This window comes from Suillus clintonianus, assembly GCF_016758775.1.
Source record: "Suillus clintonianus strain FC179 chromosome Unknown DEU56scaffold_24, whole genome shotgun sequence".
NCBI classification, from domain to species: Eukaryota; Fungi; Basidiomycota; class Agaricomycetes; order Boletales; family Suillaceae; genus Suillus; species Suillus clintonianus.
This window is the reverse complement of record NW_024539248.1, coordinates 249,742-275,184: the sequence shown is the minus strand read 5'-3', so window position 1 is coordinate 275,184 and position 25,443 is coordinate 249,742. Positions and strand designations below refer to the sequence as shown.

The window sequence follows — 25,443 nt, the reverse complement described above, 5'->3', positions numbered from 1 at the left end:
GCTTACGCAGATGTCGCGCGCTTCCAGCACCAGATTCGCTTCGTTCATTTCCTGCATGTTCGGCTCATAGACATGAGCACGTCTTTATCACGCGAGCAGATCTCCACAACTTGAATGGAATACAATCGGTGTGCAGCTTGGCATGGAAATTGAATGAAAAGAAGCTGATCTCCGACGACGGCAGATGACGCAGAAATCTATAGTAATGGTCTCTTGCATGTTTAGCCTGATATCCTGCTATTCAACAGCGATAACTATTCTGCCAACTTCATGAGAACTACTGAGGACTGCCCACCACTATGCCTAGGATATAAAGGCAGGCCGTCTTCCTACTGTGTCCCCCCATCCCTCAGAGTTCTTATTCGAGATCCCTAGCAGATTTCATACCACAAACACACAATGCGTTTTTGATTCCTCGCCGTTATTGTTGCTTTGACAGCATCTATGGCTGTCAGTGCGTGTGGCGAACAGCACACAACTTGCACCAAGAATAGTGATTGCTGCTTGGGCATGAAATGTATTACTGCTGTGAGTATGAGCGGTTTGCTGCGCATCCAGAATTCAGCAACATAACTGACCTTCGCGCCTTGTAATGGGCTCGTCGTAAAACATGCGATTTTCCCGACCAATGAGGTAGCGGCGCGCCGCGATAGTGAGTCATGCCTCCGCTTTCGCTTTGGTGTCGTGGCTGATTGTGCAATACGTAGTTCAAAGTCGATCAGCATGGTCGCTTCTGGAAAAATTCCAGTGGTACTTGAGCAATGTATTTTTTGGGGGACCTGTGTACATCTGAAAATTATATTGACTTGAATGCAATCCCATATGAGTGAACGAAGAAGCGCTATGTGACTGCGTACTTTTCGGTCTCGAGTCTCGACTGTGATTCCCTCTTCCACATCAATCCCATCTTCAAGACGGTAGAGTGCCGCTTTTCATTCAGTGCATATCTGCTTCACTCATCCATGAATAGTTCACGGCCAGATGATTTTTTACGACAATACGAATCGGGAGTTCTATAGACTGCACCCGTCTTCGTAGCTGGGACAATTGCGACAGGGAAATGAAACTTGACTCCTCCGAGTCTGTTCTAAGATATCGACATGCCATCTCTGCGGTGTTCGACAGACTACCTACGCACATAACTAACCATGTGCCATTTTGGCGGTGCGCTATATACGTGCTGACTCGGAGAGTGACAATGAAATGCATCATTTGTCGAGTTGGCGTCGTTGGCCTCGCTAGAGGCTTCGAGCAGGACTCGTCGAAGATTTTTTTTACAAGATCTCGCCCAAGCCACTGCCCGTCTTCACGACGACCGGCCGTCCATCGGAACCTACATCCTATCCCTCCCTCGTTCGCAGTGACAGAGGCCAGGGTGGAAAAATCGACAAGGCGGAATGAAGAGCCTGGGTTGGGTTGATTGAAAAACATATAGCAGGTGCTGCGAAAGGGTGGACCCGGTAGAAAAAATTATATATCCCACACCTAGATAGTCTTGTCGCAAACATGGTCTGCGAGATCTATTCCTCGAAGGCGGGAGAGAGCGTGGCTGTAATCATTAGGAACAATGTATAGTTGTAAAGATGAAAGTCCATACATAACTGACTGCTCTCCTGCCTCGCTCCTTTGCCAAATGAGGGTCTGAACGACTTGGATTCAAGTTGTCTTGATTTATCGAGTAAGTTGGAAGGAGGGGAGTATGAGTCTTAAGTTGGTCTTAAGTGGTTTTTTGTGCAAAGAAACGAGAAAAGTGGTGGATGGTATGCAGGGTGGACTCACAGGTGGCTGCGGTACCGTGCTTGCCTGTGTCATGATCGTGAGACAAATGTGGGGACCCTGTTGTGGTCACTCGTTTCAATTAGTCACGAGTATTCCTCCTTCCTCGAAGTCGAACCTTTCCTGCGGTAGCAATCACCATGCAGACAGTTAACTCAAAAGTCAATCTCTTGCCGGCCTCGGATATCATTGATGCACTGCAGAACATTGTAAGTGTCGAGGTTTAAAACATTTCTCTGTAAATAATAACTACTCGCTTCAGCTGCATTCACATGGAATTGTATGTCTATTCATGTGGATGTATCCGATGCAATATTGACCATTATCAGATTGGACCAGACCTCGAAACCCCGTACTACCGAGCCATTTTACCAAATACTCACGTCCCTGCCATCGAGCTCAACGGCGAGAGAATAGGCACAATCGTCGCCGCACGCCAGGAGCAGCTGGATGCAGTTTTGCGCGACATCTCAGGTCTAGAAGCGATCACGGACGGCATAAAAAATCTTCACCAGCAACTCGTCGAACAGAAAGACCAAATCACGCAGTCCATGACTTTCCACAAGGGACTCGTATCGTCTCTCTGCCGCTTGCCCACTGAAGTCTTATCCCAAAATTTCCACCACTGTCTCCCAGGAGACAAGTACATGTCACCTGTATCAAAGTTTTCCCCCATGCTGCTGACTAGAATATGCCGACAATGGAGGGAAATTGCTGTGGATATGCCCAGTTTATGGTGCATGTTGTATGTGACAATCGACATCGGCAGAGTTAGGGAAGAGGAATATTTGGACGACGACAGTTATTCGGATGAGTCAGATGTGGAAGTCGACAACGGAGACTGGCAGCGAGCAGCTGTCTTCTATAACTCCTGGCTCAAGAGATCACGAGGACGCCCGCTCTCGTTGGTGGTCGAGCGCTGCCACACAGCCAAGCTACGACGAAGCCTTCTTCAGCCTTACATCGATCAAATCTCATGTCTCTCTATACGTTTTTCATGAGGAGAGGGTGGAACTCGATTTCTGTTAAAAGACATACCAGCACTTCAAGAGCTGGTCATAGTAGGGACGAGAGATACTGATATTGATGATGTGGTGCCATTGATCTCGCAACTCCCGTCCACAATGCGCGTTCTCGATGCTATGCATTCGGCATTCTACCACAATCACATATCCTCTCTCGATCCCGTATGGGCCCACCTGACACACGTCAAGATCAAGCTACATGGTCCGAGTGCGTTTCAACACTTGCTCCGTCTATGTCCCAACCTCTCCTCGTTAACGGCTCAAACATTTTCCTGGGAAGAACAGACCTTAGAGCCATTCACGCATACCAACATTCAATCCCTACACTTGATTGTTGGCCCGGGGCGCAGAAACCCTATACCTGGTCACTTCGATGGTTTGACACTTCCCAATTTGCGCATGCTTCGCATTGACCCTTTTTACGGTGCATCATGTTCTCAATTGAAGGAATTTTTGGTACGGTCAAAGTGTCCCCTCGAGCACCTGATTTTAGGTGGTTGGATGCCGGTGTCGGATGTGCGGCGAGCGGAATACGTTACCATTATTCCTTCGCTGAACGTAATGTGAATAGCTAATTACGACGACTTATGTTGGACAGGAAATTTTATTCTCCTCATCCACGACTATACACATATAAATATCTCAACAACTTGGAGCGTAATTCTCGACAACGTTGATAAATCTGCGTCCACTTATACGGTCCTATTTGCACGTCATGATTCCGACAATAATTTGATTCGAAAAAAGATCGGGTGGCATATTCATTATTGTTATTACTTCAGAATCCTTGTTCCACCTTATGCAACGTGCTTATCATACAGATTTGATAGGATCATGGGTTGGACCAGTCAAACACCCCTCCATCTTCACGCGATCGCAACCCGCTGGGGTTGCTGGTCCGGTCCAGCCTTCGGAAAGCACACAGTGAGCACTCCATTCTCCATCTTCGCGTGAATATCCTCAGCCTGGACGTTCCGATAACCGTAAGCACCACTTTGCCACACGGAATTCAGACAAATATCGATAGCGTACTCACCTGGATTCCCTGAGGAATCTGAAGGGTCCTGGAGAACTTGCCATACGAGCGCTCCTGCACTGCGTAGCCGCCCTTTTCATAGTTCTCCGAGCGCTTCGACTCACCGGATACGGTCAGCCGGTTTCCATGGACTTCGATGTTGACATCCTGTTGTTTGATACCAGGAAGTTCGAATGACGCAGTCACTGTCTTGGTCTCGGTGTTCTCGTGTAGGTCCATTCTACGTTAGTGCGAGTCAGCGCTATTAAGTGTTGAATGTAATATTATACTTACCTGGGAAACGCCCGATCACGGCGTTGAGTCAAGGTAGTATTGCCCTCGATTGCAGGAGAGGGACGAAAACGAGCATTGAAAGCATCGTCAAATAGTTTGTCGAACTCGGTGAAGGAATCATAGAACGTGCGCACTAGAGACATGATTAAGCGAAGAAGTGATAGATGAGTTGAGAGAAGATGCTTTGGCGGTTATTGCTGGAGTCTGAGCAACTCTGGCCAGCAGTTATATATGCATATTCGTGTATGACGACCATGATGATACAAGTTACTTCTAGAAATCACCCGGTGTTTGGTTGAATGGTGGACAATGACATTCTCTAATGTTCGAGATTCGTTCGAGTCTTCGAGAAGCCGGTGGGGCGTTGAGTTCCTTATTCGAACTATTTACAGGTGTTTTGTTTCTTACAATAAAGGAAATTTGGATTCTTCGACTCCAGAGTCCAACTTGAACCAAGTCGGATGTAGCCTAAATACTCGGTCTACGCGAGACTAACAAGCTTGTTCTGATGTTCTTTGCATTAACCACATGCAGTCAAGCGACAGGATGGCAGCCAACTCACAAGCAAGTCTCTTCACTCTTAGTGCACTGCAAACAGTAACCGCAAAGTCACCATGCCATCAGGCCGAAAACATCAGAAACCCAACAAGAGTAGAATTGTCTCTAGTTTGTTGTCACGAACTACTGATAAGTGCCTTGCGATCTGCATTGTGCCCGTCAACTGAGGCTTTTCTCTGACAATTCTAAGGATAATACAGACAAGTTCAAGTTGAGTTGAGGTATAATCCGCTTGTTTGAACTTTGCACAGCGGGAACACGAGCGCAGGTGCCTATTTTCCGAGGTGTTCCACTGCTTACCTCAAACCCACAGCATCTTGGCTGGTTGTTGCATCCACTGGCTTTCAACAGTTGGTCGAGTCCATGAAACTCGACGTTGACACCCTGTTGTTTGACACCAGGAAGTTCGAATGTCCCGGTGGCTGTCTTTCATATATGTGATGTGACTCTGATGAATAGAATTATGCCGGGGAACAGATTGTCCATGATGACACGAAGTATTCGATGTCTTCTCAACGCCCTCTTGTTTGCTTTGCCTACTAAGTTGAAATAGTAGCAGTAGCATATGCTTCAATATACCAACGCTCCGAAGTGCGCTCAATACAAGGTTTCAAATTCTTTCGCAACTTGGTCTCATTCGTGTAGGAGGAGCTTGGAAAGTGCACGGTAAGCCAAGATATGCCGGGATAGTGGTAATGACCTTTTGGTCATTACCACTACCCCGACGTACCTCGTTTGCGTCCAGCATACATTAGCATATACTGCTCTGTGAGGTGATGGTGACCTGAGGTCTGAGGGATACCCCAGATCTAGAAACAAGGTGTATTGCTGATGTGACTGGAAAGGCTATGAAAAAATTATTAGCGTATAAACTCCAGAAATTGATATAAAGTATGAGGTAATCACCAACTGTCAGCACCAGAGCAGGCATCGATATTTAGCAAGAGCGTGACAAAGTGACTTTCCATGTTTGCGATATAGTCGGATCGAAGGAGGTTATACAATAGCATGGGTCTCTCTCGAGTCTTGAACAACCTGGGTTTAGCAAGCGAGACCCAACCAAAGATGAGCTTACCGCTTCAGCTGCTTTGCCTGCACAAAATGCAACAAATAAATTCGATTGTCGACGACAAGAACTCGATAGGAAGAAAGTCCAACTATATCCTGATAATTGCTGAAAGTGCTCCTTGCATTTGACGAAAATCGGTCGTGCTCGTGCCTTCAAAGCCAATGACCTCGCGTATCGGTGGTGAAACATGATCGAGCTGAACAGACAGTGTTTTAGTCTGAATCGAAATTGAAATCGGGGGTCGCGGCTAGCGAAGTTCAGATCGACCGTAGTAGGATTGGCAATTTCAGAGTTAAGGTCGGTGAATAAACTCAGTGGTAGATGTAGACGCAGGCCGGATTTCTAAGAAACCCCGGGTGAACAAGATCATCAGATAGGGTCTCGAGAAGTGGAGATCGACTGGCAGATCGACACGGATTAGGTCTATGCGTAGGCAGCATCCTAAAGATTGGCCTCCTCGTGCCAAAGAGTCGTTCCATCGATTACCAGAAGGAAGTGCCACGGTGGGAAGTCGGAGATCAAAACGAGTGAAGCAAAAGACGAGACAGTGGAGTAAAACGACGGCCTTTCATACACAATGGTCTTCGGTTGGTGCCCCGAACAGAAATCGCAGTTGTGAGAAATCCGCGTTCTGTGTCCATTGGAGATTGTGCCTCGGGGACATAGATGTCCACAAAAGTTCGATGCTCGACCGGGTGATATCCAGAAAAGCAGGCAGATGGTAAGGACAGTCAACATCGAAGAGATATGGTAAAGGGTATGTCATGTGATGGGGCTGATCCATTCGCAACAGCATCTTGCCAAGGGGTGAATCAAAGATATCGTCGCATAGGGGTAAGGTGCGTCGAGGTAGTTGACAGTAGACGGTCGGCCAAATTAGTACTATCCAAAGCCAAAGCGATACTTGGGAGGAGAACGATCGGAAATCGAAGGAACCCCAAGCGCCTTTGGAGGTGGATGAAATACAATGAAACGCCAGGTAAACGAGATCGCCAAAATAGGGTCTCGAGAAGCGGAGATCGACAGCGAGATCGACATGGAAAATGACATCGGTTGTGCACGAGAATCCAGTCGATTGGAAGATGTAGCATCAGAGAAAAGAGAGTGAGGTGGCCCTCTCATTCGGATCCAGATAGTCTTGTTGTATCGCACCAAGTTCGTGGTTTGTCTTCGTCCCATCGACATTCGAACACCACAGAAGGTGCACAAAGTTCGAGGTCAAAACGAGTGGAACAAGTGGAAATGAGAGAAGAGAAGATTGTGTCAAACGACAACCTTATATACGCGACCTTGGTCGATGGCAATTGTGAGACATCCGAATTCAACATCAATCTCGTGGCGATGTAGAATGAGGTCATTTCAATCTTGACCGGTGACTCAAGTGAGACACATTTGGTGAGGTATAACGTCGACGTCGACGAGACTTGAGTACTTACATGTATAAGGATAATTGTTGTGATAGTATTAACACGCCGAGTACCGCAGACGACGTCGGAGCGGTGCAGACCAAGAGCAACCCTTGCACCCGGTATAGCGACACGATCTGACTCGGCATTCTCTTGTAGGTCCATTCTGTGTTGGTGCAGGTCAGCGTTGTTGAGTGTTGAATACATTGAAAGCGGGATTACACTGACCTGGGAAACGCCCAATCTCGGCGATGAATCAAGGTAGTATTTCCCTCGATGGTAGAGGAGGGACTGAAACGAGCATTGAGGTGTGGCGTTGAGTTTCTTACGAGAAAAGAAAGTGGACTAATACAGTTACCCTCAAACCCTCGCATAGTTCAATGAAGCAAATATCCGGACATCCGTGCGACTGGAGAGGTATGCACTTTCAGAAGAGCGCAGCTACCCGCATTCGGTCGTGCGGGGGTGTGCAGTTGATGAAGCAAGAGGTACACACGGTCCAATCAACACCTATCTTATTCCCATGCTCTCCGCCTGATACGCCTAGACCAAGTGCGCAGGGACTGTGGGCGTAGAATAGCATCTAGTGATGCACGTAGGAGCCATGTGCAGTGGAAGTATGCTGCAGATACAGGCTGGGTCTGGGCCTGCCATGCGAAATCGTCGGTTTTGGAGTCGCAGGGAATTGGACACCACACATGAATTCAAGAGTCCACATTACGTCCCATGGCCACAATGTCGATCGTACAATTGGATTCGCGCCTGTAGGTTGATGTCACTCACAACTTGTTCAGTAGCTGCGCAATGCCCACTGCATGCTTCGGGACTGCCAGCTACAAAATTGTGCATAACCCATATATATACAACAATAAATATCGGCAAAACGGAACATCCACAAATTTACATTTATAATGATTTATGTTCAACTTCGTTGTCTTCTCCATAATTCAAAAAGCACCATTGACTGTCTTCATCCTGTCTCTATTCTATCAGGGTCAGTCTACGGGAGACTAACGTGTTCTTCGCCTTAATTTTAACCTTAACCAACATGCAGACAATCGACAGGATGACAGCCAACTCAAAAGCAAATTCTTCTCCTCTCTTGGACATCATCGGTGCGCTGCAAACCATGGTAAGTGTCCACTTCTATATATAGGTACTCGCGTCTTCATACAATAATATTCATTTGTTTCAGCTCGCAAGCTCTGAAGCGACCGTATGTCTTTTGCGACATATTAAACATCATGTTATTGATGAAAACCAGATTCCAGACCTTGAAACTCCATGTTCCAGATTCCCGAACACCGATCAGTATGCCACGCACAAAGACCAGAGTGTCCGCGCCATAATCACTGAACGCCAACAGCAGCTGGATATAGTTTTGCGGGAGATCTCAGGCCTGGAAACCGTGATAGATAGTATCAAAAATCTTCAGCAGCAACTCGTCGTCAAGAAGGACAGGATTACGGAGTCGCTGAATCTGCACAAGGGACTCGTATCGTGTCTCTGGCGCTTGCCAACTGAAATCCTGTCGCAGATTTTCCACCACTGTCTCCCAGAATCTAGCCATTCATCAGAGCCAGACGCCCCCCTGTTGTTGACTGGAGTATGTCGACGATGGAGGGAGGTTGTTGTCTGCATACCTAGCTTATGGTGCAGGTTGGATATGGAAGTCTCCCTGCGAAACCAGTGGGAGCGGCAGGGCCCCATCTATGACTTATGGCTCAAGCGGTCACAAGGACGTCCGCTCTCATTAGCTTTCTTCTGCAAAAAAGATGATGCCGCCAAAATACAAAGCCTTATCCATCCCTACATCAGTCAAATCACATCTCTCTCTATCACATTTTACGGTGCCGCAGACCTACTTTTATTGGACGACCTCCCGGTACTTCAGGAGTTGGCTATACAAGTAGTCGTGGACGAGGATGAGTCGGATGGTTACATTCCATCCATTGAACAATCTTTCTGGCAACTACCGTCCACTTTGCGCAGTCTCAAGGTCGTTGATGAGGATTTCCACCAAGCGCCCTTATCTTCTCTCGGTCCCGTGGGGCCACACCTGACAAATCTCGATATCAGCACACTACAGCGCTCGAGTGCAGTCCTTGACTTGCTCCAGCTGTGTCCCAACCTCTCATCGTTAAAGATCTACATACTTACCCAAAACGGGGAAACCTTGAAGCCATTCACGCACACCAAAATCCAAACCTTTTACATCGCGCACAACTGTAACTTGAATGACAGACAACCTATTTCTGCCCTGTTCAATGCCTTGTCGCTCCCCAGTTTGCGGGTACTTGGAGTTTACCGTTATTTAGGTCCACCATGCTCTCATGCAGTGTTAAAGGCATTTTTGGTACGGTCAAAGTGTCCCCTGGAGAGCCTGGGGTTATCCTGTCTGAATATGGTGACAGATGTGGAGCGAGCGGAATACAGTACCCTTATACCTTCCCTCAACATACTACGAGGATGGTATGTCCCCAGTGATGGTTCCTGGCATTGATACTTGATCAATTGTTACGGATTTCCCAACACAATGACATCCAATCTGGCAGTAAATATAGTTCCTACGTTGCGTATAATATACTGACAATGCATTTGATCATGCATTTATGCACGCGTGCCTTCCGAGAAGTGCTGGCCTGAAGTCGGAGTGGGAATCAACAAAATAGAAATACTGCAGATGTAACGAAACATACCAGTGTAGAACTGTCTCTAGTTTGTCGTCACTAACTGCTGAAAAGCGCCTTGCAATCTGCCCACGTGGTGACCGCGAACCGACTCGGGCTTTGTTATGGCAATCCTAAGGATGATTCCGCCAGTACCGCAGCCAACCAATTGATTCGCTTGATTACCTATTAGTTGGTCAATGCGATAAGATATCTCTGTCGATTGAGGTGGCCGAGAGATTGTATCAGCCACGACAAGTTGACGCACGGTGAGTGCCTACTATTACAGAAAACGGCAGAAAGAAGCGCTGAACGTGGAACCTGTATGTGGGACACCACGTGTCTACAGCAATGCCGCCATATAGATTCAGTATCATTTATAAGATGCAACTTGGCGACCACTCACGATAGCGAATGTAAGCGACTACTCCCTCCTCCATGCTCTTGCTGACTGAGTCGTTGAACAAGATTCGATGGCGGCTACCACTCAAAAAGCATCGTCAACTCGAAAGGAACCATCTCACGTCGAAATGACGCTCAAGGGTCATGAAGAACGGGTGTACGACGTAGTTTTCATCCCTGGTACATGTCTCCTCGTCACTTGCTCTAGCGACAAAAGTCTTCGGGTATGGGATTTGGACACGGGGAAACAAGTGGGGGAGCCCTTGCTGGGTCACGATCATGGAGTCCGGGTGGTTGCAGCATCCTACGATGGGTGTTGGATTGTGAGTGGAGGAGTGGACGGAAGCATCCTAGTCTGGGAGGTTGAGACAAAAAAGAGAGTGCCCATCTCGTTCAAGGGCCATAAATCTTTTGTTTGGAGCGTCGTATTTGCACCGAACAACGAGACATTTGCAAGTGCGTCATCGGACAAAACAGTATGCGTGTGGAAGAGGAAAACGGGCGAAATAGTCCTCGGACCACTCCGAGTCGGCAACCAGACACTCTCGGTGGCATACTCTTCTGATGGGAGCAAACTAGCAGCAGGCACGGACGAACACATCATCATTTGGAATTCAGCAACTGCAGAAGAACTATTGAAAATAGAACAGCGGGCACACAAAGTCGCATTCACTCCAGATGGTCTCCGTCTCGTCAGTGGAAATTACAAAGACATCCGAATTTCAGATGCTGCCACTGGAGACATCATCAAACAGTTTGACGCGCACACCGATCCCTTTCTCTCGCTAGCCATTGCTCCCAATAGTTCCAAATTCGCCACCACATCCCATGACAAAACGACGCGATTCTTTGACCTGACCACATTCGAACCCATCGGCGAGCCACTTGAGCACCCTGATTCCGTCTATTGTGTGGCCTTTTCCGAGGACAGCCAGCTCATCGCGACTGGCTGTTGGGACAGCCTCGTTCGCACATGGACAGTTCCTCAGAGTGAATTAGAGAAGGAGCTCGAACAGGTAAGCAAATTCTTTCGTCATGTTATGCTTCATGCTGGCCTGTCATACAGTCCGCACAGAAAATTCTTAAAGTACGCTCCCCCGCTTGTCATTTTGTGCTCTTCTTTACTTCAATCTTGCAGAAGACCATCCCAGGCACAAAGCCTCGCCCACAACGCACTGGAATCCCGTCTGGGTTGTTCGATGGTGTAAGTCCGTATGATACAGTAGTCTCAATCCACATCTCACCATCCGTCTGCAGTTTGTTACGTACTCCCCACCTGGACGCAACAACCGCACTACTACAACCATGCGCCATGCCGAAGACTCGCCAATCAAAAACATGATGAACCGTCTCTTTTCTCGCTTCTCCGCTCCTCAGGGTGATACCCCCCTCCCCAGCGAAATCCCTGCTGTGGATGTCTTCGCAACTCGAGGTAAATACGTAAGTTTCCTGAGCTATGACAATCCATGATCCCGTTTTGATGACATCCCCGCAGCGCACTGCTAATGCCATCAGCGGGAAAAGGCATTTGGTGCAACGACCACGACCCCCTCCCCAGCAAGCCCACACTTCCAACACTGGTGTAGCGAACACTGGTGCTTCAAGCAGCACCGCACCCCCAGTGGGCACATCCGACGTGACCGATGGAACTACCCCAGCAACCTTGCAGACTGGAAGCACAAGTGCTTCTGCTGCAACGAACAGACCCCCTTCCCTGCTGGACGTTGAATATGGTCGAGACATTAGCTGCTTTGCGCTTCTAGCAAAGTACTTCCCGTGTCTTTCACGCACTCAACGAATAAGTACTGTTGCTTCCCGCACCCCTCAAGCGGCCACTCCCTTCAGAACCTTTCCGTTGGAATAGAATAGAGTTCACCACTGCATGTATAAGATACTTATGTTGCTCCCGATAGACGCCTGACATCATAAGCATTCATTGAAGTTCAGATTTGCCCAGTACTGGTACTGCATGCTATAGATCAACTTCAACTACGTTGGTTGTAATGTATCCTTCTATTTGACCCTCCCATATATTTTGATTCCAAGCAGCCAACAAGTGACCTATATTACAGCACAGACAGGACAATCTCAAGGAGTTCCCCCATTTTCTTAGCGCCGATCATATAGTCTAACTCCGCACCACTACATGACCAACATTAATTGCTTATGGAGTTGGCGCTGTTGGGGTCTCCATGATGCGACACTATATGGATGACATGCGATGATGGACGCCCGGATGATTTGAGTCATGACCGTCTTATAATTATCTGACTCGGACTGACTACATAGAGTCATGTGCATTGACAGGTACGCCGGCCTCCCGCATCGCGCTTATCTCTATAAAAGTCGTTGTATCATTCATTCGCCATATTTTGGGCACAAGCCCACTTTCGAGTTGCGCAACAGACCAATAGATACTCATCGCCCAGAGACAGCATGTCCACCTTTCCCTATGTTATCGTAAACGCATTCACGCGTACGCCCTTCGGGGGTAACCCAGCTATTGTCGTTGCTCTCCCACCAAACTCTCTTTCCCAATCCCAAACATTCAGCGAAGAGACTATGATAAGAATCTGTCTCTCATTCGCGCAGCCCGTCTGTGTCTTTCTTTCGTTATCCTCCGACGATTCCAGCATCCTTGACATCCGGTTCTATATCGGGACCTATGCACCGCTTATCTGTGGACATGGGGTGTTCGCTGCAGTCATGGCGTTATGTACGGACGCTCTGCCATCCCTTGGTCAATGGGGTCCAGAAGTGAAGTTCCGCACGAAGGCAGGCGCGATTATTTCTGCACGCAGCGTCGCAGAGAATGGGTCTGATGAAGAAAAGTACGAGATCGTGCTTCCCGCAACTCCAATCGTCGCCCTTCTAGACGCGGAGACTGCCAGGATTGCAAGTATAGTCAGCAAGGCCGCCGGCAGGGATTTACAGGTGGAGTATGTCGCCAAAGGCGAAGGCAAGATGGACAATTACTTGATGATCGTCGTCGGTCAAAATGAAAACTTGGGCGACATGAAACTAGACACCGATGTCCTGGTAGGCACGTGATTCCACATAAGTGGGCCATCATCTCAAACATGCATGAATAGCGCGAAACTTCTTACAGCATCAATATCATCACACACGCTACGCCTGATGCCGATCAAGTCTTCGTCTCGCGTATGTTTGCACCTGAAAAAGGTCTCCCTGAAGATCATGTCTGTGGAAGCGCGCACACGTTGCTCGTACCTTACTGGGCGACTCGGCTTGGGAAGAAGGATGAGGAGGAGATGTATGTTCGTCAGGTGAGCCCGCGTGGAGGAGAGTTGTGGGTGACTTGGGATCAGGACAAAGGTCTTGTCAGGCTCAAGGGCTGTGCGCAGGCTTTCGGAAAGGGTGAATTTACCATTTGATTTGACTCGTAACACGAGGTCGCCTTTTCCCGGAATACCTTGGCAAGGCCCACTTCGTTACCTGTGCATGGGAAATTTGATGTGTTAATTACACTTACTCATGTCGCATATGGTGCGACCTCGAACTTCATTGCAAAGCGGATATGTTAGTTCATATCCCGAATATCACCATTCCCCAGCGCCGGAGGTGAACAAGTCACGCCTGCTCAAGAAATGATGTGACTTGTTGAATTCAAAAGATGGACTTGAAGATGGAACTCGAATCCTCTCACCGTGGTCGTCTTGAAGGACGCCCTTCGAATGTGGACTATAGTACTACGAGCGACTTGTCGCTGGGAGTCCGACTCGGAGTCAATCTATATGGATTTCCTACGTAAGTCCATGCGCTTTCTCCTGCAACAGAAGACCTACTGCATTGATGATATCTCATATCTGCACGTGCCCATTCCGAGTCAAATACTTACCCCCGGTGACAGCCCACAATACATCATTCAGGCACGCACCTCATGTCCAGCAACCACCCAATTGCAATCCTAGGGCCTGCTACTTCCGCCATTCAGCATGACTCGTCCTGTTGCAAAACGTAGTATGGACCAGCCAAGTGTTGCCGGTATAGTCGGGAGGTGCAATTGGTTCATTCCAGCACTGACGGCGGCAAGGTGGGAACCGAATTTAATATATGCTCACATGCCGCTGACTTTCTGCAGCTAACTTGACAGGGTACATGATACTCGCCCGCGCGTTTAAGCCCTTCCATTCTTGCATGCGAGCGAGGTAATATGTACGACATTTAGTGACGAACCTCCGCAGACTATGGAAGGTCTCAACCAGACGCACTGGGATTAGGATCTTAGACCAGCAACTCGATTGGCTGTCTGGCTGGATCACTCACGTACGGATCATGGCTAGGTATGTACTCAGGTCACTGAGTTGGTCGAGAATCTTTATTCTGCTGCCAGGTCTGGTATAGATGATCAAGATGACCATGCTTGAATCAGGACACCCCTCACTTCTTCCAGAAGCCTCGTAACAATCCAGTGATATATTATCTGATCACGAGACCAAGTGCCGACACCTCATGGCCAAGCACGTCAAACGGCAATCTAAGATTCCGTACACTAGATTTCGTCGATGACGTCTTAGAACAGGGTCAGTACTCGCTCCCGGGGCGTAGTAGCAGATAAAAGGGACCTCAGTGGATGCAATAACCCATCGTCCACTCTCTCCCCGTCTTGTGAGTGAGATCCAATCCAGATGATGAACTCACTAACAGCACCACCATCCAAGGACATTTCAGTTCACACTCAGTCGTCTTCAACATTATGTGAGTCTTTTTCGCGAGACTCTAAACAAGTCACCAACTTTTAGCTCCGAGCCCACTTTCAAGTTCGGGTTGAACAAAAAACCACCAATACCTCTCACCTCACCCCAAGACAGCATGACCACTTTCCCCTATGTCATCGTAAATGCATGGGCACGTTCAGCCTTCGATGGTAATCCAGCTGTTATCATTGCTCTCCCACCAGGCTCTCTCTCTCAACCCGAAACAATCAGCGAAGAAACCATGATAAAAATCACTCGCACATTCGCGCAGCCCATCTGCGTCTTCCTGTCGCTATCTCCAGACGATTCTACCCTCCTCGACGTTCGGTACTATATCAATGCTTATGCACCAATTTTCTGTGGACACGGAATGTTCGCATCAACGAAAGCGCTATGTACGAACGCTCTGCCATCCCTTGGTCACTGGGGTCCCGAAGTGAAGTTCCGCACGAAGGCTGGAACAATTGTTTCTGCGCACATGGTCACAGAAAGCGAATCTGATGACGAAATGTACGAGATTGCGCTTCCCGCAGCTCCAGTTGCCACCTGTTTGGACGCAGAGACGGCCAGGATTGCAAGCATAGTCAGTGAAGCCGCCGGGAGGGATGTACAGATAGAGCATATCGTCAAAGGCGACGGCAATATGGACAAATACGTGATGATTGTCGTCGGTCCAAATGAAAACTTGGGCGACATGAAACTGGATATTGAAGTCCTGGTAAGAATACAATTTCACATAGGTAAAGACCCTGTTCTCAAACGTGCATCACTAGCGCAAGACTTCTTACTTTACCAATATTATCACACAAGCTACGCCTGACGCCGATCAAGTCTTCGTTTCGCGTGTGTTTGCGCCGGTAGCAGATCTCCCCGAAGATCCGGTCTGTGGAAGCGCGCACACGCTGATCGTACCTTACTGGGTGGCTCGACTCGGGAAGAAGAATCGGGAGGAGATGCATGTTCGTCAGGTGAGCCCGCGTGGAGGAGAGTTGTGGGTGGCTTGGGATCAGGATACTGGCCTTGTCCGGCTCAAGGGCTACGCGAAGGCTTTTGGAAAAGGTGAATTTACCATTTAAAATTGTCTGCCAAGGGGGAACAGAAGCAGCGTATCTCACCTGTACATACTTGGAATACCAAAATTTATGCTGTGTGGGAAATAATCTCGATATGAATATTACTCAGGTACACTTTTACAACTTCACTGCTCGTGTGTCCAGTGCACATTCAATAATGGAAGTGTGAGCTCGCAGGGGGTAAATATTCGTGATGCGGAGCCCGCATCTCTTCACAAGTTTCTCCCACTCACGCTGTTCAATCTTCAGTAACACATCGTCAAACTTTGTTTTGCACGCACCAAAGACCTCTCGCAACCGTTGATCATGGTCAGCATGTGCACCGAGGAACCGCTTACAATTTTAGATGCTGAGCCAAAGTGCGATGGAATCCTGTAGTCGGGACCTTTAGCACCGCTATTAAGTAAGGATTTGGCGCTCGTGGTGGTAGTGGCATCTGAGTTCGGGACAGCTACCATGTCGATGATGAGTATCTTGGACTGTAAAATGCATCAGACACAACACATTGATCTGTAAATTTGACTATTGACCTTGGGACCCAGTGCACTAGCTACGTTTCCCAGTATTGTCGCCTGAGTCAAAGTCAGATATGGATGCAATTGAAGTAGGATGCACAACACCGACCGCTTCTTTGTCCGGCCAATCATGCCTTTGACGTAGTGCTGGTATAAGCAAACACAAAATAAGAGAAACGAATACTTACATTATATGACGCAAGATAAAGCTATACTCGTTTCCGATCCGTGGCTGAGGCTGGAAAAAGTCGTGGGCTTCCACCTTAAGTACACCATTTTCAATATCACGAGGCCGGCGTTCTTCCATAATCGAACTTGTCAGTGCGACCACATTCTCCATATCCTGCACGATGGCCCGGAAGGAAGGGTGCCTGCTATGACTGAGACCTCCGGAATATGAATATCTGCCAGGGGCTCACGCATCCAGAATGGCCGAAATTAGGCCACCCTCGCCCCCACCACAATCAACGATGACGGGTGTTTCCAGCCGTTCCCATGGGTAGTCTGCCACGATGCTCGGCGTAGAGATGTCACCGAATACCTAAAACAGCAAAATTCCGATCAGCTCTCTGCAACTCTCTCACAGAATGACTGACCTGGAGATGATCCGCAATGGGAACGAGGACATCTGGATTCTCCATAACCCAGGAGAACGACAACAGGGGTGTGTTGAACGCAATCTGAAAAGCAGTTTGCTCTGGAGAACGCGATAGTTTCCAATCCGATTCCGCCACCCAGTGTGGTATGGTTTCTACCATCGACATAAACCCAGGCATACTACCAAAAATTTTAGCCCTGGCGGTCGCTTGTACAGTGAAAAGCTCACGAAAAGTTCAGTCTCCGACCCGCATGACCTTCAATGAAAGTGCGCGAGCATCTGTTTAAAGCAAATGCGGAATCACGGGTCTCCCTAACCCAACCACTGGCTGCGCAGCAGCGGAGAATGGGAACAAGTTTTTGAGAATCAAGTTCAAACTTTGATGCCAGTTCAGCGGCCGGGACGCCTTGGGAGGGGTTTGGCAAGTCAGACATGTAATCGATGATACCAGTCTTGATGAGGGTATCGGTGCAGGCGACGCCATATACCGTGAACCTCTCTTCCATGCACTTATCCAAAGGCGACTGGATAAGGTTCTTTATCTCTCCCTAGAAGGGTACTCAAATGAATGAAAAGCAGGGCTTAGTTAGTGACCAACCAGGCATGCTGGACGTTAATTAAGGTTATCCATACTTGTGCGTAAAACACAATGACGTACCTAGAGAGAGGCGGCGAGCTTCAAACAACCCCGTACTTGGTAGATAGGTTGTTGCGTCGTCCAATGGGTGATCCACTGTGCTTTCTTGACTGAGGGGAGGAAGCTGAGAGTTGTCCATCTCCTTCCGGAGTGTATCGAGTGCGAAAATCAAGCATGCTTGCAGACGGTCAAGTTCTACGTGGGCCATGGTGCGGTTTGCTGGAAAGAATCAACAAAGTCTCTCAGACTTTATGGGCTTTTATGCCTTGGCCCAGGCACACCCGTACCATACTGATCCACGGTGCCGGGTCCAAAACAGCCAACAAAATAAACAAGGAACGACTGTCTTCCAATCGCGTAATTAGACCGCCATCTCCCAGAAAAGTCACTTCCGTCAAAGAGGTGACGGTCTAACTATACGGTGTGGCAAGACCAACCCATCAATAGCACAATTGGCTGTATTTGATATCCGGAGAGTTCAGTAACGTTCGCCTTTCCGAGCTATCATACAATCGAAAACGTTAGAGAGGGTGAAGTCACGACAAATAAGACACTAAACCAGTGTTTTGCAGGATTTCATACTAATACATTCTCGTCACGGATTCCATCCAGAGCGTATTTGCCAGCTAGAACCTAGTGACCTGCAGTGGTGGAACATAACTAGAAGCATCCGGGGTTCGGAGTTCTAGCATAAGGACACGATTCTTTGCCACATCAAGATCGGCAAATTTGATAGGCTTGTTCACCAGGTGCCAGTTGCCAATTGACGGCCAGTCGAATGCAAGGCTTGGTTGGATTCTGCTCAGAATATGATTCAGCGCAACGTATGACTGAATGTTAAGATGGTATCGCCGTACGTTGATGGGGTTGTACATACAGGCTGGCTCAGAATCTTGAAGGTGCGGTGCAAGCCTTGCAAATCATCGCCTACCCGAGCCGCCGCGCATCTGGCCGAGTCTTCTCTTCAAGCCCAAAGGACCACACCGCAAGAACCTTCGGCCATTGTATTCTTGTGGAGAATTGAAGTGCTCCTTCCTCAGCTAGCACAACAATTGGCAACTATAGCTACTAGCTAGGTACTCTGAATCAGTTAAAGTTCAAAATTTCAACTTGAATATTCGCTGACATAAGCAACCTCTGGAGTATCAGGACTCCGAGTCTTCACGGTCGTTTCAACACTTCTTCCTGGAATCATTTCAATTTCAATAGAAGTTTCGTATAGTGACAACCCTTCCTCTCACCGTTTTTTTAGCCCTTGTTTCGAATGGAATATAGTTACGTTGGCGACTCACGTTATTCACCCCCGCCACAGTGTCGGCGCCTCCAACAAGCTGGCAACGGCATCCAACCTTCTCAAGAAAGGAGTCTTCTCCAACCCTGACAGCTGTATTACAAGGTGCCTTCACGTTAGACTGCGACCTGTGCAGTCCCGCACATCTGACTGCAATGGAATAAGTGTGCCGTACCACTTTTTCGCAAAGTCTGAAGTGAGGGTGGAGGCAAATTGTCTCGACCTTAAAACCCATCATCGTAATCAACTCTGGGTGGCACCACAAGTGTCCTTTCGGGGGTTGGTGACAGAGCTACGGACGGCCAGTCGTCGTGGCTGCCAAGTGGCAGCGACAACCATTATGGGCCAGAGTCTGAAACGGAGTTGTCATATCATCCCATTGAATGGTGGATCATGTGTCGTAAGGCTCAGTAATAGATTTTTCAGATTCTATTAGCCTCCCTATAGCTGTGAACTCTAGCAACTTCGATTGCACGATGACGAGGTTCAGTAATCAGCCTAATTTACATCACAATGCCCACATGACCCAAAGTCAAATTTGCGCATGGCTCATCTCGATGAACCGCTTGTTCAACACTTCTATCTCGACGTCATCGAGCATAGTGCCAAAGTGTCTCTCCAAGTGGTCGCGCCTCAGGGCGGCAGGCCACGACGCAACAAGTTCCAGCCTTTCCAAATTGAAAAGACCTGCTCGTCGGGTGACGAAAATACTAGTGAGATGCCCGAGATCAAAGTCACAGGATTGTAAAAATGTCTTGATGTTGTCGGGAGCAGCGTCCGGATGCATCTGCGCACCAGGAGTCTCGCTGCCCGTGGCTAGATCTTCGTGGTCGTAGGGCGGCGGCGGGTCGGCTGGTGACATCTCCGATTCACCTTTCTGTACATAATGAGCGTGGACAGAAGGAGGGAAGGTGTTGAATTGACTTACTGCCGAAGAAGAAGACCTCAATACCATCGTCCGTTTATACTTTGCCATCGCCTTTCGGAAATTGAAGCGCTCTTGTGCGATACGCTTACTGATGGTGATCCTGACGTATAACTCGACTGGCCAAGCATCTTCGTATTTCGACATCAGGGAGGGCATGGCATCATAAGACTTAAAATAAGTTGTTAGAATAATCAAAGCACTACAGCAGTGAAAAAAAATGACCCACCCATTGTATAAATCTTTGCCACGCTGAAGGATCTTGTTCGTCGAATTTCTTTGAGTAGTCGAGCGATACATTCATTTCTTGGCGCACTCGTCTCTGTTATCCGGATGCTCGATTCAGCAGGAAATATTTCAAGGGGATGAAAGTGTACCTTGAAGTCCAAGAAATCGTCAGGAGCCATGTCCAAAGCTTGGGCAATGTCCTCATGCCTTGCATTGTGAAGGCGGCGAAATTCGGCATCAGAGGGTCTTGCGATCGAAAAACCCGGTGTACCCGTGAAAGCTTGGGGTTTGGAAATCATGATGTCTATCGAAAGTGTGGGATGGAGCGTGAACGCTCGCACTAACTCTTCGTTCCCTTTTGACCCTACCCCAAGGCCCAACTAACCTTCTTTGTTTTTTTTTCCATCGACACAGCATCTACGGATCGATAATCAGCGACCTTCCTGAAGAAACATGCCTTCGATTTTATTCTCTCAGATTGGCATTCTCTGTACTCGTGCCAGGGAATGCCGTGGTCTCGTGTACCATTATATGATCTCAAGAGGAACATTAAGATCACACGTGTCGGCTCACCGCCCCTCAGTAGTCTCACGGCATGCCCGGAAGGGCTGCTCGAAGTAGTGGTCTGATAAACATGAAGACGGGCGTTAATCACTGTCCTAATTCAGCCAATTTGTTAGTCAGTGCGATATGATGGCCCTAGTACGCGCCATGATGTAACTCACAAGGAACGAGATGTGCTATGACTCACTGGTCACAGCACTGGATTGGCGGGCATGCGCGATGCGCGTGGCCATCGGAAGGATGCACGCAATCTGCACGCTGCAAATATTCCCACATTTGCAAGTGACTCTATCAATTGCACTCTGGAAGAACGCAGAAACACCTAGCAATGGACATAATCTAAAACAAAAATACCGCATTACAAATCTACATTTACTCCTCATCTTCTTCATCGTCCTTTGTGAGTCTACTGAGGATCGAGCCATTGAACGCATCTGATAAAATGATGAGAACGGAGCAAGGATGGAGGTACACATGATGACTCACGTCCTATGCTCGCTGAATGCTTGCCTCGGTATGCAGATAAAGGGGACGGTGTTTGTGGCATACCGGTCGAGGAGTTCAGTGAGGAAAAAGGCGGAGGCGTGGGTCCGGGAATGGAGTATTGGAGGGTGCGAGAAGGCGTTGACACAGGAGAGGAAACGTATGGAGAGAAAGTGCGCTGCGGTTGTGGGCTCGTCTATTTATCGTCAGTTAAGTACATTCGCTCGGAGATATCAGGACTTTACATGAGGTGACAACACGTGACGACGTTTTTGTAGTTGTGATTGTGGTGTCTTGATGCTCTTCGAAGGTGACGGCGTGAGCGGGAGTGGTTTGGGCGGATACATGAGCGCTATAGCTGCCTGAAGGACGTTCAGGGTGAAGAGACCTAGCATGGCCAACTCTAGAAACTGCTATCAGCGACTTCGTTGGCAAATTGGAGCAAGTAAATTCACTCACCAGCAGCGCACATTATCCAGAATGCGGATTTTCCTTCTCCTAAATCATTAAAAACGACATCTATAGCTGTCCATAGCGACGGTGCTGGAGTAAGATGCGTAAGGAAGAGTAGAGCGATGAGGGCGGCAGAACTGTTGCGAATCCGGAGTGCAGCCTCATTTCTATGTGGCTTGAGGCTGATGATAGATGCCTTGAGCGGCGTAAGCGACGACATTTATAAAGTTGAGTATAAGAGGCAAAGAGGTGAGAGCTGGAAGCAGTACTTGGTGTCTCTAACGGTGTTGGTCTAAATTTAATGGCATTGGGTCTTGTGTTTTTGACGCGTGTGTCACGGTCACGTGAGTGTAGACTTGGTACCGAACTTCAGAAACGATTGTGATTCATCTTCATCTACCTAACTTGTGGACCAATGGATTGTGCACGTAGAGCCACACTTCGCGCAAGACGCCTGCTACCTGCCATATCCTGGAAGCATGCTTAATATTTGTAAGTAAAAATCCTTATTCGAATCGGCACCTTTTCGTTCATGCTACTTTCTGTCAGGAGTTATGATTCAGGGAGTTTTTCGGTAGCAACAAGTTGAATGTAGTGTACCAATCATAGAGGCAGGATACTCCTGATGATGAAGAAACCCTGCAAACTCTCTGGGAGTTCGGCTTTGCCAACAACAGGGACTTTCACCTCTGTGCGTTCATAGTGCTTGACCTCAATTTGCTGAAGGAGCGAGACTATTCCGCAAATGTGTAAGGGATGTGAGTGATGATTTTTGGTATCAATTTTGCAGCACTGATCTATTATCCACATTCCCAACTATCAAAAAATACTCATCTGACACTTCACCGACGCGTCAGAGGCCAGAGCAATTTGGAACACCCAGCATTCGTGGATGAATTACAATTTCAGGCACCCAAGGGGGAAGGCGACGTGCCAGAGAAGGACGACGTGGATGGACGTAAATGGTCTCCGGAACGTCCTCGTGCTGGCGCGTAGTGAACAGAGTTGGGGAAGCGGGTCGGTTGGCTGCGGTCCGTAAACCTGCGTCCGAAGCCAGGCCTCATTAGGTCCCCTATTTGCATCCCGGGATTCTTCAATTCTTCAGCGTGACACCGTGGGTCATGTTCGCCGGGTGTGAACGGTGGAGGGCAAGTCAGAACGCAATACAGCAGAGTCCTTCGCCCATACATGGAATGAAGCATCCATTATTGCCCGTGCGGGCTTGAGTCGAATGTGCGTTTCGATGCCGTTCTCAGAACCATCAAAATGAGAACTCTGCCCAGTTTGGGAGGGTACCAACGCAAGTTGGGATGCGTGATAGGGGAAAACTACAGTACCCGGTAGTACCCGGTTCCTTCCGAGCACCACTATGAACAGCTCCTCCATGCGAAGAGACCGGGACTCCTCTAACCACGTATAACTTTTCATCATGGTAAGTTATATGATCCCACTCAGCAGAGATGGACTGAAGCTATCACCATCAGTCAAACCAGTCCTTCCGCACTGAACGTGACACCTTCGGTGAGCTCCAGGTCCCAGCCGATCGCTATTGGGGGGCACAAACACAGCGGTATGTATATTCGACCAGAGGTGCATACTTATAACTGAGCCTTTCCCTCAGGTCACTACAAAACTTCGACATCGGCGGTCCCTCACAACGACTACCACCTCCCCTAATCAAGGCCTTTGGCGTGGTGAAGAAGGCGGCATCCGTCATTAATGTCAGCTATGGCCTAGATCCTAAAATAGGCGAAGCCATCCAGAAAGCAGCTGATGATGTGAGACATTGCGACCCAAGCTTCGGATGTGTGTTTCGAACTGAGCTTTGGTTTAGGTCATTTCCGGAAAGCTCATGGACCACTTCCCCTTGGTTGTTTTTCAGACTGGGAGTGGAACTCAAACCAACATGAACGTGAACGAGGTGAGCATATCACATGCTTGAGTGCTCAATAGCCTTACCTAGTTGGTCGACAGGTGATCTCGAATCGTGCGATAGAACTTCTTGGCGGTGAACTCGGTTCCAAGAAACCGGTTCATCCCAATGACCACGTTAACATGAGCCAGAGTAGTAACGATACGTGAGTTGTTGCGCAAAGAATGCTTGATTAAACCAATTTACTGGTGACTGTAGCTTCCCGACAGCTATGCACGTTGCCGCCATGACTGAAATTTGCCATTCGCTGCTTCCGGCATTGACAGAACTTAGGGATGCGCTTAACGAAAAGGTTCAGTCATTCAGCCACATTATCAAAATTGGACGGACGCACTTGCAGGTATTGGCAGGGTCGGCTTTAAATTTTAACGCCGTCTTATCGTTATCAGGATGCTACTCCTCTGACTCTTGGTCAGGAATTCAGCGGATATGTTCAGCAAATCGATAATGGCATCGCTCGTGCTAAAGACGTCCTTCCTCGCTTAAGCCTTTTGGCTCAGGGTGGAACTGCTGTTGGTACGGTGAGCCTTATAACATCCAGCCGATTATTTAATATAGGTGCTCAAGTGGCGTGCAGGGTCTTAACACTAAAAAGGGTTTCGATGTGAAGATTGCAGCCGAGATATCCAAAATTACAGGCTTAGAATTCCAGACCGCGCCTAACAAGGTAAGACTCATCTCATAACTTGTGCTTCATCAGACTTCTGATCAAAACCCACAGTTTGAAGCGCTGGCTTGCCACGATGCCCTTGTTGAGGCACATGGTGCTCTGAATGTCATCGCATGTTCGCTGATGAAGATTGCCAATGATATTCGGTTCCTTGGCTCTGGTCCTCGCTGTGGTTTCGGTGAACTCATTCTTCCCGAGAACGAGCCCGGCAGCAGCATCATGCCCGGAAAGGTCAATCCTACACAGTGCGAGGCTGTGACTATGGTCGCTGCTCAAGTGATGGGCAGTCAGACCACTGTCAGCATTGCTGGTGCCAGCGGACACTTTGAGGTATTCATACCTCACGCAGCACGTCTGTTATCTAATGTTTATTTCCTCAAATTAGCTCAACGTCTTCAAACCCGTTATAATAATGAACGTGCTGCAGAACATTCGACTTCTTTCTGATGGTAAGTTTCCATACTACAATGACCCTTGCTGGCGTGTTGATCTTGTCTGTTCAGCCTCGCGCTCGTTTACAAAGAATTGCGTGGTTGGCATCCAGGCCAACGAGAAGCGCATCAACCACCTCCTAAACGAGAGTTTGATGCTGGCAACGGTCCTAAACAGCCACCTTGGCTATGATAGTGGGTGCTAATTATAAGTGTGCAAATCCACTAGAAGTCGATCATACTTTGCAGATGTGGCTAAGTGCGCCAAGAAAGCGCACAAGGAAGGAACGACGCTGAAGGAGGCGACGGTTACGCTCGGATTCCTGACACCTGAGGAATTTGATGAGAAAGTGCGCCCGGAGCTGATGTTGTACCCAGATGACGTATAGTCACAAATTGTTCATCATCACTGTCTACTGTGGAGTGATGATGATTTTGTTGCGTGCTGTTATGGAGCTGTGTCAAAAATTTCAAAAGAGCCTTTGTGCGGTGTGGACAGTCACCGTGTGGTACAAGATCAATGTAATACGCCTCTAAGTCGGCCGCGGCCTGACCGTCGTGCGGGTGTCCCCCTACCAAATACGTTTGATGATCTTCTACTGCGGTACTTTGGCTGTACAGACCTTCCCGCGAACGACCAAACTAGTAGATCATTCTCGTTCTGAATTGGAGCCTCATTAGGGCGAGATTCTGATTATCACATCCTTCTT

The 25,443-nt window shown here is 48.3% G+C and overlaps 9 protein-coding genes across 9 annotated transcripts; 5 read left to right on the top strand and 4 right to left on the bottom strand.

Annotated features, from left to right (window-relative positions):
* The first annotated feature begins 1,848 nt into the window (after positions 1-1,848).
* DEU56DRAFT_855412 (uncharacterized protein) lies at positions 1,849-2,867 on the top strand. The gene is made up of 3 exons (XM_041355248.1): positions 1,849-1,985; positions 2,039-2,056; positions 2,106-2,867. Exons 1-3 carry the CDS (start codon positions 1,917-1,919, stop codon positions 2,775-2,777), a joined length of 759 nt encoding a protein of 252 aa, XP_041210015.1. The 5' UTR covers positions 1,849-1,916; the 3' UTR covers positions 2,778-2,867.
* Positions 2,868-3,667: 800 nt separating this feature from the next.
* Positions 3,668-4,253, bottom strand: DEU56DRAFT_940412 (HSP20-like chaperone; the record flags this gene model as incomplete). The annotated part of the gene is made up of 3 exons (XM_041358890.1): positions 3,668-3,766; positions 3,838-4,057; positions 4,111-4,253. The coding sequence occupies 3 exons, from the start codon at positions 4,251-4,253 to the stop codon at positions 3,668-3,670; spliced, it is 462 nt and encodes a 153-aa protein (XP_041210014.1).
* A 3,938-nt stretch (positions 4,254-8,191) lies between these two features.
* On the top strand, positions 8,192-9,653 carry DEU56DRAFT_754873 (uncharacterized protein; the record flags this gene model as incomplete). The annotated part of the gene is made up of 4 exons (XM_041349858.1): positions 8,192-8,275; positions 8,300-8,359; positions 8,408-9,499; positions 9,558-9,653. 4 exons carry the CDS (start codon positions 8,192-8,194, stop codon positions 9,651-9,653), a joined length of 1,332 nt encoding a protein of 443 aa, XP_041210013.1.
* A 2,997-nt stretch (positions 9,654-12,650) lies between these two features.
* On the top strand, positions 12,651-13,609 carry DEU56DRAFT_911247 (uncharacterized protein; the record flags this gene model as incomplete). The annotated part of the gene is made up of 2 exons (XM_041357267.1): positions 12,651-13,253; positions 13,307-13,609. 2 exons carry the CDS (start codon positions 12,651-12,653, stop codon positions 13,607-13,609), a joined length of 906 nt encoding a protein of 301 aa, XP_041210012.1.
* Positions 13,610-14,617: 1,008 nt separating this feature from the next.
* On the top strand, positions 14,618-16,089 carry DEU56DRAFT_270430 (uncharacterized protein). Its single transcript, XM_041345389.1, has 4 exons — positions 14,618-14,843; positions 14,907-14,933; positions 14,985-15,650; positions 15,706-16,089. The coding sequence occupies exons 3-4, from the start codon at positions 15,048-15,050 to the stop codon at positions 16,006-16,008; spliced, it is 906 nt and encodes a 301-aa protein (XP_041210011.1). The 5' UTR covers positions 14,618-14,843; positions 14,907-14,933; positions 14,985-15,047; the 3' UTR covers positions 16,009-16,089.
* Positions 16,090-16,122: 33 nt separating this feature from the next.
* Positions 16,123-18,130, bottom strand: DEU56DRAFT_940398 (O-methyltransferase-domain-containing protein; the record flags this gene model as incomplete). The annotated part of the gene is made up of 10 exons (XM_041358889.1): positions 17,777-18,130; positions 17,717-17,724; positions 17,347-17,666; positions 17,117-17,297; positions 16,940-17,061; positions 16,709-16,891; positions 16,630-16,654; positions 16,536-16,577; positions 16,287-16,484; positions 16,123-16,239 (listed from the first exon to the last, which is right to left on the bottom strand). The coding sequence occupies exons 1-10, from the start codon at positions 17,961-17,963 to the stop codon at positions 16,123-16,125; spliced, it is 1,383 nt and encodes a 460-aa protein (XP_041210010.1). The 5' UTR covers positions 17,964-18,130.
* Positions 18,131-19,305: 1,175 nt separating this feature from the next.
* DEU56DRAFT_795480 (uncharacterized protein) lies at positions 19,306-20,547 on the bottom strand. Its single transcript, XM_041352844.1, has 4 exons — positions 20,349-20,547; positions 20,201-20,293; positions 19,975-20,142; positions 19,306-19,923 (listed from the first exon to the last, which is right to left on the bottom strand). The coding sequence occupies exons 1-4, from the start codon at positions 20,496-20,498 to the stop codon at positions 19,579-19,581; spliced, it is 756 nt and encodes a 251-aa protein (XP_041210009.1). The 5' UTR covers positions 20,499-20,547; the 3' UTR covers positions 19,306-19,578.
* Positions 20,548-20,969: 422 nt separating this feature from the next.
* Positions 20,970-21,986, bottom strand: DEU56DRAFT_795478 (uncharacterized protein). The gene is made up of 4 exons (XM_041352843.1): positions 21,706-21,986; positions 21,492-21,649; positions 21,250-21,442; positions 20,970-21,197 (listed from the first exon to the last, which is right to left on the bottom strand). The coding sequence occupies exons 1-4, from the start codon at positions 21,917-21,919 to the stop codon at positions 21,136-21,138; spliced, it is 627 nt and encodes a 208-aa protein (XP_041210008.1). The 5' UTR covers positions 21,920-21,986; the 3' UTR covers positions 20,970-21,135.
* Positions 21,987-23,128: 1,142 nt separating this feature from the next.
* DEU56DRAFT_870735 (L-Aspartase-like protein) lies at positions 23,129-25,122 on the top strand (the record flags this gene model as incomplete). The annotated part of the gene is made up of 12 exons (XM_041355653.1): positions 23,129-23,131; positions 23,184-23,269; positions 23,321-23,477; positions 23,534-23,620; positions 23,674-23,777; positions 23,831-23,972; positions 24,022-24,153; positions 24,210-24,299; positions 24,354-24,632; positions 24,688-24,751; positions 24,806-24,928; positions 24,983-25,122. 12 exons carry the CDS (start codon positions 23,129-23,131, stop codon positions 25,120-25,122), a joined length of 1,407 nt encoding a protein of 468 aa, XP_041210007.1.
* Positions 25,123-25,443: the final 321 nt, after the last annotated feature.